We start from the raw sequence: 13,026 nt of genomic DNA, 5'->3' as shown, positions 1-13,026 counted from the left end.
AAAGGTATTATTTTGTATGTTTATTTTGTTTCAGAGCTGAGATTAAAGGACGTTAGAGGCCTTAAAAACTGCAAAATGGACCCTTAACAAATTGAATAACCACAACAATAAATCTAAAAAAGAAACCAAGGTTGATATGTGAAAGGATGGCACTTGGATATAAAAATATTAATTGGATATAATTTAAAATATCTAAAGTTTTCCTATATTTGTTAATGTACTGATAAATGAACACAAAATTGAAACTGAAACGTTTTTCCATCCTCCATGTTTTTTTTTGTTTTTTTTTCATGTTTATGCAAAGTTGCAAAACGATAAAAGCTAATTTCACATACTTTTCAAGACTGTGCAGGAACCCGGTTAAATTACAGTAGAGGTCCAAAACATGAACGTGTTTTACTGAGGCGAGTAAAACACAACGAAGTCGTCGCCTTGAACCTCAACTGATGCAAATCAGCTGGCAGGAAAAGCTTTTCATGTTCCTGTTTCACACAGGAAGGTTATTAATGTCGCTCCGCCTTCCACCTCTATTTACAGTGGGGGGGAAAAATAGATGCCTTTTCTGTAAAGTATCATTTGCATAAGCAGCTATATTATTTGTAAGATACTGTATGTGTATGTAGAAGTTCGGTTTGGGAATCCTCAGCCTCGCCGTCCGAATTCAACTAATTTAAACTTATACTAAATTGAAATGCAAACACACTCTTGTACTGCTGATAAGACATCCTAGAAGAGCAGAGGCCACATTCGCTTCAGAAATGACTCACAGTTATTAATTAATGAATAATTAGAAAAATGAGTCATATTTTACTTTTGGTATTAATAATTTTGATTATGTAGATAGACGCGTCTGAACTAAAAAAAAAAAAGCTTTTATTAAAATGAATCAAAATTTGCCTACATTCATCTCTGAAAATATACCAAAGAACAGAAAAATTCAGGTATCGTTAACTGGTGGATCTATAAATGTTATTTTTCTATATGGTAACCATTTTGAATCCTAATTAGTAACATTTTGCAAAGCAAATGATCACTATTAAAAACAATTTGCAATATTGTTATTAAGGGCTGACAGGCTCATTTCAGAGGTTAACTGTGTTTGTACTGAAATGTAAATGACCTTTTAATTAGTGCAACCACAACACATGGGAGCAAATAGCTTTGGGTGATTTATTAACTTTATTGACTCATCTCTAAATTACATTCATTGATCTATTATCGAAACTGAACATTGTCGTTCTGCTAACATCTCTGAACTTAAACACTTAAAACAGAAAGTGTCTCACACTGATTTGTGTCTATTTCAGCAAAAATCCCACTCACAACGTGGTAGCAGCGTGGATGTATTCTGCTGTATTAAAAATTAAGAAAGAAAGAAATCATAGATGCGACTTTTAAGCATCATGAAATATTAGCTTTCCCACTGACCTGACAGCTCCAGGAAGTCGGGTTTATGACTGAAGATCAGGTAGTTGTTGGCGATGAAGTGGAGGAGCCAGATGTACAGCTGCTCCGCGTTGTGACACTGGCAATTCAAAGCAAACCAACAGAGCATTTTTTTTTTTTTTTTTTTTTTTACTTTTCCCTCTGAAGTCCGTCTCTTTTCAAGCCGCACAGCGGCCTCGGCGGCACCCCACCTTCGCTCTGCGCAGCAGTCGAACCACGCTGATCCCCGTCGACGACAGCTCCCTGCTGGGCATGCTCTGTAGGTAAGCGCACACGCACACCTCGCACAGGTGCTGGAGCCGTTTCACCTGGTACATCTCGGCGCAGACCAGCACCGCCATGGCTTGCAGCACACTGGCTGGACACACAGAAAAAAAAACACACACACACACAGATTTCTGTCTAACATCCTTTAAAATGAGTCAAAAATGACCTGGTGCGGGTCAGAAAAGACTCACGTAGTCACAAATCTCTCGTTCCTCGATTTCAATACAGGGCAAATGAGTGAACACGTGTAAGCTGATTCATCTGCCATCACTGACGTCTTCTAAAGCCAAACATGCTCATCAGGAACATTCATATTTAGATTTTATGTCATATAAACAATACAAATGCATATTTTTCTTTTACGGGTCGTCTCAATCAACGAAATATAAATCGGGACTCTTAATGCTAAACAATATTTTCTATCAAAGATTACTTGCCAAAAATAGCAGCTTGATAAAGATTTCTGAAATGAACGAGAAACAAATGTCTTTCGTTGTAACTGGTGATATTTTTATGTTTTACAGACATAAAGCTAGACATGAAACTTATTCCAGCAGGTATTTTTAAGCGAAAAGGTGATTTCAGTAAAATGTGGGTTACAGTACCACATTATGTTGCTGTTTTTTTTGTCTCAAAGCTAATGCAATACAGAAAAATACCATTTTAAATGTTATATTTACCCCTGACACGCATTAACAATCCTAAACAAAGACTCCAAACATGACTACATCCCAAAGTTTAATTACATATCACACAAGCTTTGACTACGACGTCCACGACCATCTTCCATCTTCTTGAATTCAATTAAGGAAAAAAAAAAAAAAAAGAAACTAATTCAGCTGGATGATGTTAAAATACCCACTCAAACTGTGCCAGTGCAGGCTGATATTTCCTGTTACTCATGTCCAACCCCACGTTCAGCACTGTTTTGCCTCATCATGCTCACACCGCCCGTCTCTCCCTCCTCCTGTACGCGCCTCAGACGTGCTGCTGCTGCTGCTGCACCATCAGCTCAGCAGCAGCAAACACAGAAGGCTTTGTTATGTCTGGCTGCACAATTGCTCAAACGAGCGTTAGGAACGTCTCCTTTCATATGTTCAGACCGTATTCTCTGGGCGAAGCGCCACGCTAGCCCCGCTGCTTTGATAGCTGCTCCGTTTGTCACTGATACTCGCGGAGTTACCTTGTGCTGACCTTGAGCGCCGGGGGTCTGATGTAATTTAAGGGCTGCTGCAGCTTCAGGAGCTGCTCTTCTTGGTCTCAATGTTCCTGAAGTCATGAGTGGATATAAAGCTGTAGCTCTGCGAAAACAGAGATGCTCGTCCTAAGGGTATTTAAGCCTGATATTAAGGAATAAACGTAGAGTTTTTTTTTTGTTTTTAATTGCCACTACAATATGAATGTGTTGCAATATCCTGCAGACAAGCAATAATTACAGGAGTCCTCAAAGTTGCAATATTGCTTTTCACAGCATCACTGAAGGAGAGAAACGTTTTCATTTCCAGACACTAGTGCCAAGTGGTGTGACTCTAAAAGCCTTTGTGCTCTACCTAGCTCTTATTACTAGAGATGCACTGAGAAATGGAAAAAAATCCAGTAATTTTTTAATACATAAACATTCCCAGGACAGAGCGAATACCAACAACATCTGCATTGTGGAAATGATTAAAGCTGGAAGAACGTTCACAGTTAGCAGCTGTCAGTATCAGTGGAGCCAGAGCAGCTAGTATTTAACAGCATTTCTGTGGATCATCCAGGCTGGGAGAGAGCAAGGCTCACAACAGATAACAATAAGGCTGAGCTGGAGTTTGCACATTTGTTCTGTCTTTTTTTTTTTTTATTGATTTCAAACTCAAGCTTTCAGGAAGACAGGAAGTTTAGAAAACATGATTTTCATTGCTGTTTTTCTGTCCCAGTGGAGTGCAGCATAATGACTCTTTTATTATTAATAATGTGATGTGATTAACATTTTAGTGGGTTTTTTCCTGTGTTTTCAGTAGATAATTGCTTTGAGTCTCCACAACAGGATGACGCTAAAAGTACTAGTGATATTTCTTTCAATGGATTTTTGTCGTCACGTTGTAAACTATCTCATCATTTTACATAATTTTCCTTAAATATCAGCATTTCATATGAAGAAAATACATCCATCCTCTTTTTACTAAAGCTTTGTGTTTCTCTTTATCTTAAAACTGTAAAATGATTTTTTTTTTTATTTAGCTGGACTGATGGCAGAAATGGCTCTTTGTATGGCAAAGAGAGCAGGAATCCGTTGGATCCCTTTTTATTAAAGTACGTAAAGAGAAACTGGGACATTAGCAGCTGTGCACCGATTTACCACCCAGCTGATTTACTGGTGCAGATGATTGTATGTGAAGACAATAAACCAACAAAAAGCTTTGAAAAATGTTTATCTGTCATTTAATAGAGCAACTGTGCAAGACTCTGCTTTTATATTGGATCAACTCAGATTTACAGGTTTTTTTGTTTTTTTTTTACAAAAATTAGACTGCTTTATCAAAATAGTGTCTATTCATTATATTATTGAAATATTATGACAAATGTCTTAAGAAGTAAATCTCTCCAGTTTAGTTTTAATTTAGAAAAACAAAATGCAGGGTGCTGTGGTGGCGCAGTGTTCAAGGACAACCCACGTATGAAGGCCTTCTGTCCTCGACGAGGACGTCACAGGTTTGATTCCCGGCCTCATGACCTTTGCCCCATGTCTTCCCCTCTTTCATCACTTACTTTCCCATCTAACTCCTCTCAAATAAAAGCCACTAAGCCTAATAAAAAACCTAAAATCGGCCCTTGAGTGCTCTCAACTTGACGATTTCGGCCTAAATGTAGAAAAGCTTGGACAGCTCTGCTCTAAAGAGACGCTGTGGAAACTGGATCAAGAAGAGCCAGAAGTAGAAATGATCAGTGATGAGTTTAAAATGAAGGCAAAGGAAGCTTAGATATCTTTAGAAGTACATTCTGCTCAGTTGAAGTTAGTGTCATAGAGGTTGTAACCAGGTGCATAAATATCACTGCATCTCAATGTCACAACAAGCGATCTATCAGCTGAGTGCTCTCAAAGTGAAATGTGCGACAGTGGAAAACAACATGTGTGGAGCTGTGACTTGGCAGCTGAGGCAGCAATGCCACGGTCCGATTTCAAGCCTCCCCCCCTAAATCTAATTGAATTTTAAGCTCAGTGCTGTTTTCCTAGCGTCTCCCGAGACGAACACTGGCAACACGTTGCGCTTTCGCAGATGGACGATAAGACCAGTCGTCTGCGTCTTTGTTTAAGGCTTAGGTTTGTGACTGAGGGCCGGGTGGAAACGCTCATACACGCCTCTGTTGTTTGCCCATTTCTTCGTGGGGCTCATTTCCACAGCATGCGGAGAGACCCCGAGCTCTGCTACGAACTAATCAAGCGTCTATTGACAACTTGCTCACAGGGAGATTCCTCATTTTTAGATCCAGCGCTGCATACGGCTGTATAGAAGCTGCAGCAACGTGATTCCACTGTGAAAATTAGGAGCAATCTAACCTTTAATTTGAGAACATTTATTCAGAGAAAATGACACGTTAACAAATAATTGCTCTAGTAAAATCCCTGATTGACAACCATCTCTTATGAGGCATGAATACAAGGTGACAGAGACACACGTTATTCTTCAAAATGGGAAAGATAAGAGAAGATCTCATTGAAAAAGGCAGATGTGAGTTTGTCATCATCAGTCAGTAAATGCTGTCAAGATATCAGATGATCATCCTGATCTACACGTCTACAATCAGAGAAAGAGTGATGAATGATGACGCTTTCAGCTGGAACTGTGACAAGCAAGTCCCCTAAAACCAGGGCTGCAGCTAACGATTATTATCGATTAATCTATCAGTGATTCAACCGATTAATCGAGAAAAAAAATTGGCACATTCTGCAGATTTTTCATTTAACCACTTAAGCCTTTTTCTACAATATTAGATATACATTAATGATGCAAATCCTTTTTTATAAAGAAAGAAAATACATATTTTATCGCCTAAATGCAACAACATAACATTCTTTTATAGAATTTGAACCGGGTGAAACTAAAACTACACCACTTAGGGAGTTCTGGGTAAAACACATTTACAGACAAAAGTATTTTTTTATCTTAAATGCTGAATGTATATATATTTTGGGCAGCTTTGGTTTAATTACTGGGGTTTTTTAACCTTCTTCTGACTTGGCGATTAATCGATTACTAAATTAGTTGATGATTATTTCAATAATCAATTCATCACGATTAATCGTCTCAGCCATACCTAAAACCCTAAGAAAACACGCGGGGTGAATTGAAGAGCAAAGAACAGAAAAGACAATCGAGAACTCTAGAAAAATGGCCCAAAGATGAAAGGTCAGAGATCCTTCTCTCTCTGTGAAATGTGACTAAATGCTGTCCTACTGGTAAAGGTTGGCTACACAAAGTCTTAGCATCAGGGTTGCTAATAACCCTTCTGATTATGTTAAAAAGAGAAAAAAGAATTTAACTTCACCTTTTTTTTATTCCTAAATAAATGCGATCAAATTAAGACAGATTTATCACATTGTTTCTCAGTGAAATTATGCAACTAAAATAAAAGATTTGTCTGTGAAGGATGCTCTACTCTACTGTATGTAGTTTTAGGATATTTTCTATTTCAGGACATCTATTTCAGCCCTTATCCAGTCTAAAAGTTAGCTAAATGCAACCCTAGATGCTCTGCAGAACACATTTCCCACGCTGTCATTTCTTTGTATCAAGCAGAAACAGTTCCACCTGTGGGTCGGCTGAGTGCAGTAACCTCACCAGGACAGCAGGAGTCAGTGTAGAGGTACTCCAGAAAAGACAGAAAGGTGTCCGAGGAGACGCCGTGGATGGGAACCACTCTGCTCCGGGCCTCGGCGTACTTTCCGCTGAACATGGCCGCCATCACGTCACAGCGGGCCACCAGCACCGCCCGGTGGGCGGGCAGCACGCTTCCTGAATTACACATTAATCGGCAGGGTTTACAGTTTAGTTCGGCAAAAAAAAATCCCTGAAAGGTAAAGAACTGGAGAGAACAAACGATTAGCGCTGATAATAGACGCGTTTCGCTTGTAGCGACACGGGAATAAATGATCACAAAAGGAGTCTAAAGTCATAATGGGCAAATTTACTTCATTAACTGCACTTAGCAGCCAGTGGCGAGTCTCCGACTTATTCAACAGAAACATACTTTTATGAAATACTCTTTGACCTCTAAAATTTTAACTTGGCTCAGGGGTGCATGGCTCGGAGAAGCTCGCTGCATTCTTTATGAGATAAATATTGATTATGGGACGCTTTGGGCCCTTTTGCTTGTATTTCTCCGTTTAATAGAGACGAGGAGCTTTTTGTGGAGAGGAAACATGACAGAAGTGGGAAAGAGCCTAGAGCCTTTCATTTCAACTGTTTTACCTTAATGTGTCTCTTTATGGACGACCTGAGCTAATGATTCACTTCACCCTGCTGTGTGAGACTCTGCCAGCGTTTGTCAGTCAGTGTGTTTCTTAACTGCGCCCACCTTGAACCATGAAGATGACGTCCGAATAAAGAGGGGAATTAAAGAGGTTGACGAGGGTCTGGGGTCCGAGTTGAGCTGCCCGTGCACTCGGCGTGTCCCTGGAGCTCTACACACACACACACACACACACACACAGAGAAAGGGAGCAAAAAGCCATAAGGAGTTTAGTTAGCATTCCTCTGCTGTGTGTCAGCTTCTTGTTACTAGGAAAAATTGTCATGCTGAGCATCTTTTGTGCCTCCCTCATAGAATACAGATGGCCCCTCCTGCCAGTTTTACTCAGCGCTACAATAAAACACAGTCAAACTGCAGAGCCAAGACCGACGGGACGGCAAGTGGCCGACAGAGAATGAAAATTGGAGAGCAGACGGTCGTCCAGACCACCTATTAATAAAACATTTAAGCTTTTTTTTTTTTTTTAAGTTTTCTTTATGGCTCTAGTAGCTTGACAGGAAGAAAGGCAGAGAGAGAAAGAGAGAGAGAAAGAGGAAAGACATGCAGCAAATGGCCTGAGGCCAGGAATTCAACCGGTGACAACTGCAGCAGGGGTTTTTTTTTTTTAAAGGGTAGATTTTTTTTTTTTTTTTTTTTTTTTGCCTTTCAGCAAATGGTCTTTTGCTGAAAGGCGATTTGCAGTTAACGAGTAATCTATTACTGAATCAGTTAACGAATATTTCAATAATCGCGATTAATCCAATGAAGCGTTTCAGCCCTGAGGTACGGCAAACTTTAACGTATTTCATTAGAACTGTATATACCAGGGCAACAAACTAGTTGATCATTTTTAACTAGAAAGAAAGAGATGCATGTTTTTCAATTGTTTTTGTGCAGATAAAAATCTGAACCGTGTGTGGCCAGCGTTTGTATTCACTCCCCATGAATCAATATTTCACTGAACCATCTTTCATTATAACAGCTGCAAGTAGTTCATCTCCATCAGCTTTCCACTTCTACAAACTAAAAACTTTTTCTTTTTTTCCCGAAATAGTTCTAGTTCAATCACATTGGAGGGAGAGCATCTGTAAACATTATTAATTTTTTTAATGTCCTGCTGAAAGGTGATTTACTTCTGTCCTCCGTGCCCTTCCTCAGGTTTTCTTCTAGTGTCCAATATTTAGTTTCATGCAATCATTTCTAACCAGCGTCCTTGTCTCTGCTCAAGGAAAAACATCCTCACAGGTCAAAACTGTTCACTTTTTCCTCATGTGATCACGTTCTTCCATATGTTCGCTGTGTGGCTTTGTGGCAAACATTATCTGGAGCTTTTTACACAGATTTCTTTTTCTGTTTTTTTTTTTTTAAATGTGAGATTTGTGAGGTTCCGGCTACAAATGCACATCATACTTTTCAGATTTGTACAAAATACGGAACATGTTTAGCGCCCTGCAAATGAAACATGGAATATTAAAGGAAAAAAAAAAACAAAAACAAAAAAAAACTTTTTTGTCAACATTTGCATAGTGCAAAGCGTGTTCACAGCTGAGAGTTATAAAGCATCCTTTTACCACTGCATGACCTTTATCAGTCTGCTGGAGCACAAAGACCTCTCGCTCTCACGCTGCCCTGCTGCAGGGAGATGAGCGCATTATTCCAGGGACGTGGCAACAGAAACCAGGCTTTTCATTTCATAATCAAACCACACAGAGAGGCTTGTTTTAAAACTGAATTTCCTGAGCGCGCCGACGACCAGGACGAGGTTTGCAGCAGAGGAAGGAATTGAATCGCGGCCGGACATCGTGGCGCCTCACCACGTTAAATGACCGCTCCTGCCACTCTGCGTCAGCCGCCGCCGCCGCCGCCTCAGGTGGAAGCATCCGGTGTGCCAGAAAGGCCGGTTGGGTCTTCCCCGCATCACACGTTCTCACTGCCCAGCAAAACGTTAAAAGTCTGCTGCGTTGTGTCCTCGCGCTTTCTAAATATAGACAACCTAAAACACGACGCGGCCGCCTGAAAACGGCATCCATGCGAGTGCGACTCCCTTCCAGATCCTGCGTTCTGCTTCTTGGAAAACATCTCGTGTTTATGTTGCGCTAATCCCCACAGTGTCTGGGAGGTGATTAGAGGCACTGATTATGTAAATATGATAATCACAGACACATTATTACTGATATGATCCTGCTAATGAAGGCCCTCTTAATCTGCAACTATAAACACATTTTTTTTGTATGCATTCAAAAAAAATTTAATTCAGCTGTTTAACCTCTGTTATGGATTTCATGCATTTCATTAGATAGCTGTTTTTTTTTTTTCCATACAGAACACTTTGCTTTGCAAATATTTTTCAGAATGAATCGCAAGCGGGTTACGTTGTTATTAGATGTACAAATATGAGCTTTACGGAAGAGCGTCAGGATCTTGAAAGAAAGGCAGCATATCATGATTTTCCTCAGCAGGGACAGGAAAGCTGCTCAACATTTATAGAAAGTCAGCAACCTTAAAGATACAGCAAGAACTGCAGCAGACTGGGCTGAATCAGGGCTGTCCACTTCATACACTGGATGCAAATGGACTCTTAAAATGATTAGGGTGAAATTTTTATTCAAAGACTAAATTTTTAAACAAATACACATTTATAAATCATGTTTTTATGTCCCTGAGCCACGTTGTGATGCTATGCAGAATAGAAAATGTTAGCTATAAAAAAAATAATTATCGGTTTATTTATTTATTAACCAAGTACGGCAAAAAACATTCAGTAACTTTTTCTCAAAAGCAAACGTTGGCGCATTTTTTCAATTAAAATAGTTTAAATGGAGCAAGTGTTTAGATGACCCATTTTCTGTTGCGGCTGCTGAGAGTAGGCGAAACATATTTTCTATCCAAACAAAATAAAAATAAAAAAAATTCACCCAAAAAAGGCAAAAATGAATCCGGAAGGGTTTGCAAATCTGAATACTTTGTTCTTTTCATTCTTGCTGAGCAGGAAAAGAATACTCACAAAAAACATTTTAAAAATTTTCATTTGCAGGAAAAAAACAAAAAACAAATTTTTGTTCTTGGTTTGTGGTTTAGATCAAAAGGATTGCTGGGTGAGTGACCTAGTCAAAGTCAGGATTTCAATCCAACTGAGAATCTATAGCAAAACTGGAGAATTGATCAGACTGAGCTTGAGGTATTTTTAGAGGAAACGGCCAAACCCTGCAGTGCAAAAGCTGGTACTCTGTAACACGCAGCTGCGATAACTACAGAGTACCGACTGCATTTTTAATCACTTAGAACATTTTTAACCCCACATATTTCCCTTCAACTTGAGTAAAACAACCCCTTATGTCCCAAACCAATGTAGCATATTAAATTTTTTGCCTAAGAAAAAAACCCAGGAACGGTTCAAGGGTTAGCGAATGTTTTTCTGTGTGCTGTAATGTGACGTTTAGCAGAGCTGACCCTGTCTCTGCTGAGAAGAGATCGTATGCGCTCCATAAGCTGAGCCACGGCGAGCGAATTCTTCAGCTTCTCCTCCAGGGCCTCCTGGAGATGCTCCCACTCCCACGCTCCTGAAAACAAACAAACAAAAAAACATATACATCTACAGTCACACCTTTTGGTTCCACAAGGGTGCGGTTTTGAGAAAAGCACAGACTTTCTGTTTGGCGCTGGGCTCTGACCACCCACATGCTTTCAACACCGAACTCTCCACTCTCTCTTGCAGTCAAAGCTTTTTATAAACTGCACCTTTTTATGTAATCTGCACCTATCAACGATATAAAATATAAGATTTTTTTTTTTTCATCAGGTTATTATTCTACAACAACAGAGATGAAAATCATTTTTGGTGACGTTCAAAAAAATCTTAACCCAGTTCTCTTCTTCTAGGGCGATAACTTGTTCGTGCTATCGTTATCTTAACTCTAACAACATTGTCCAGTCAGCAACAGGTTGGCTCATCCCTGCAGCAGCTCATCCCTTAAAATATGTAAATAATTGATGTCGACAAGGCAGGAGAAATATTTTAGATGATGGTGAAATCATTTCAGCCTCATTTCTTCAGCTGCCAACGTAGCTGAGAGTTGCCGTTAGTTACAGGGTCCAGAAACGACAAATAGAAAAAAAATAACTTTTTTTGTCCTATTCATTAATCCCATGAAAAAAAAAACATAATCAACATCTGTGGTTCCATATTTTTCCTATAAAACATAAAAATAACAAACTGGATGTTTATGATTTGTGTTGCCGTCAAGCCGTCTCCAAATATTTTACATTCTTTGATCACCGACTCCTTCAGAATACTCTGTGCAATTTTACTCAGCAGATGTTTGCTATAATTTTTTGGTATTTATACCTTAATTTAGAAAATAACCAAGGTTTAAAATCATCATCTACTGATAGACTGACCTTCGGAGAGAAATGTCAGTCCGACTCCAAACATGCTGGAGGGCTTTGAGCAAAAACTAAATAACTTATTTATTTCTTCTATCGCATCACAGTTTAAGTTTTTTCCTCGTATGATGACGTCACCGCCTGTTCGTCTGATCTCCTACGTCCCACAAGCAAATTACTCCTGCAGCTACACTTTAGACAGTAAATCAATAATTTATAGATCAAAACTGTAGCTGCAAAACACACTGAATCACAGTCATCATCTCACAAAAAATTGCCTAGATGCACTAATTTGGTAGATTACATTTCAAGTGCCGTGCAACTTAAGGTGCACACGCGTAATTTATTTTTAATGCTGAAAAATGAGATACGAAGGTTTTATTGACCAGAAGTTTTGGCTCAGTTTCAACCACTATCATATTTGAGATACACAGCAATAATGGCCACAACTTTCAAGTTTTCTTATATGGAGCTTTTCGTCTCCCTCCACCCACCCCCCGCTGTGTGACTTTCAAATAACAAGGTCTGAAGGAATTTAAACTACATGCCTCAGGAAATCGACGACCTTGTCAAAACGCTCAGTCACTTAAATCTTTGTTCCTGGTTCTGACCATGTTTTGGTAGTTGAGTTTCTTTAGGAAGACGTGCTGCTTTTAAAGTTCATCTTCTATTATTTTGTTACATAAGTTCTAATCGAACAATTTCTTGACTCTCTAGATCTGGAAGAAGCCAGAGCTGGATGTGAACTCAGCTTTCCAAAAAAAAAAAAAACTGTGATTGTTCTCAGTTCATGTAAGATTTACTAAAGTGAAGAAATTAATTTTTGAAATAGGTGCAGATTAGTTTGGACAAACTGTCATTTGAAAACTTATTTTTGTATTAACTCATGCTATTATAGTCTAAGATATATATTTTTTGATGATCTGAAACATTTAGGTGTAAATCTATAAGGGGGGAGGGGAAACACTTTTCCTCCTGTAAATATGGCTGTTTTAACCTAACTGGACCCATAAATCTAACCGTGTCCAGAAACATACACATGCCGATGCACAGAAAATGCACATCCACACAACTGCATCCAAACGACAATTTCAATAATTCAGCCGCTCACTACAAAAGGAGACAGAGTCTCAGAGAGTTAACATCACACACACAAAGTCATGGCCTCTGTGACTGTCCTCACACAGCCAAGTGGCAAAAACCTCACAGCACACAGCTCCCACTGTGGGTGTGATGCTCAAATGGGATGCTGGAAAACTGTTTTTTTTTTTTTTTTTTTTTTTTTTTTTTTTTTTTTGGGGTAAAAGAAAAAATAAATTTAAGTTAAATTGCCAAACAATTTTTTTTTTTTTTTTTTTTTTTTTTTTGGGGTAAAAGAAAAAATAAATTTAAGTTAAATTGCCAAACAATTTTTTTTTTTTTTTTTTTTTTTTTTTTGGG

General features: G+C 38.9%; 1 protein-coding gene across 1 annotated transcript in view; it reads right to left on the bottom strand.

Annotated features, from left to right (window-relative positions):
• Window positions 1–13,026, bottom strand: part of rhobtb3 (Rho related BTB domain containing 3) — a 41,316-nt gene that overhangs the window by 1,686 nt on the left and 26,604 nt on the right. The window contains exons 8-12 of the mRNA XM_015035232.1: window positions 10,654–10,763; window positions 7,270–7,375; window positions 6,534–6,707; window positions 1,638–1,804; window positions 1,429–1,525 (exon numbers count right to left, since the gene is read on the bottom strand). Of these exons, the coding sequence (XP_014890718.1) occupies window positions 1,429–1,525; window positions 1,638–1,804; window positions 6,534–6,707; window positions 7,270–7,375; window positions 10,654–10,763 (654 nt within the window). The remainder of the gene's footprint in view (window positions 1–1,428; window positions 1,526–1,637; window positions 1,805–6,533; window positions 6,708–7,269; window positions 7,376–10,653; window positions 10,764–13,026) is intronic.

Source organism: Poecilia latipinna, unplaced genomic scaffold (assembly GCF_001443285.1).
Source record: "Poecilia latipinna isolate Pla-1442-1.1 unplaced genomic scaffold, P_latipinna-1.0 Scaffold329, whole genome shotgun sequence".
NCBI classification, from domain to species: domain Eukaryota; kingdom Metazoa; phylum Chordata; class Actinopteri; order Cyprinodontiformes; family Poeciliidae; genus Poecilia; species Poecilia latipinna.
Note: the sequence above shows the minus strand (reverse complement) of the source record. Positions and strands in the feature narration are given on the sequence as shown.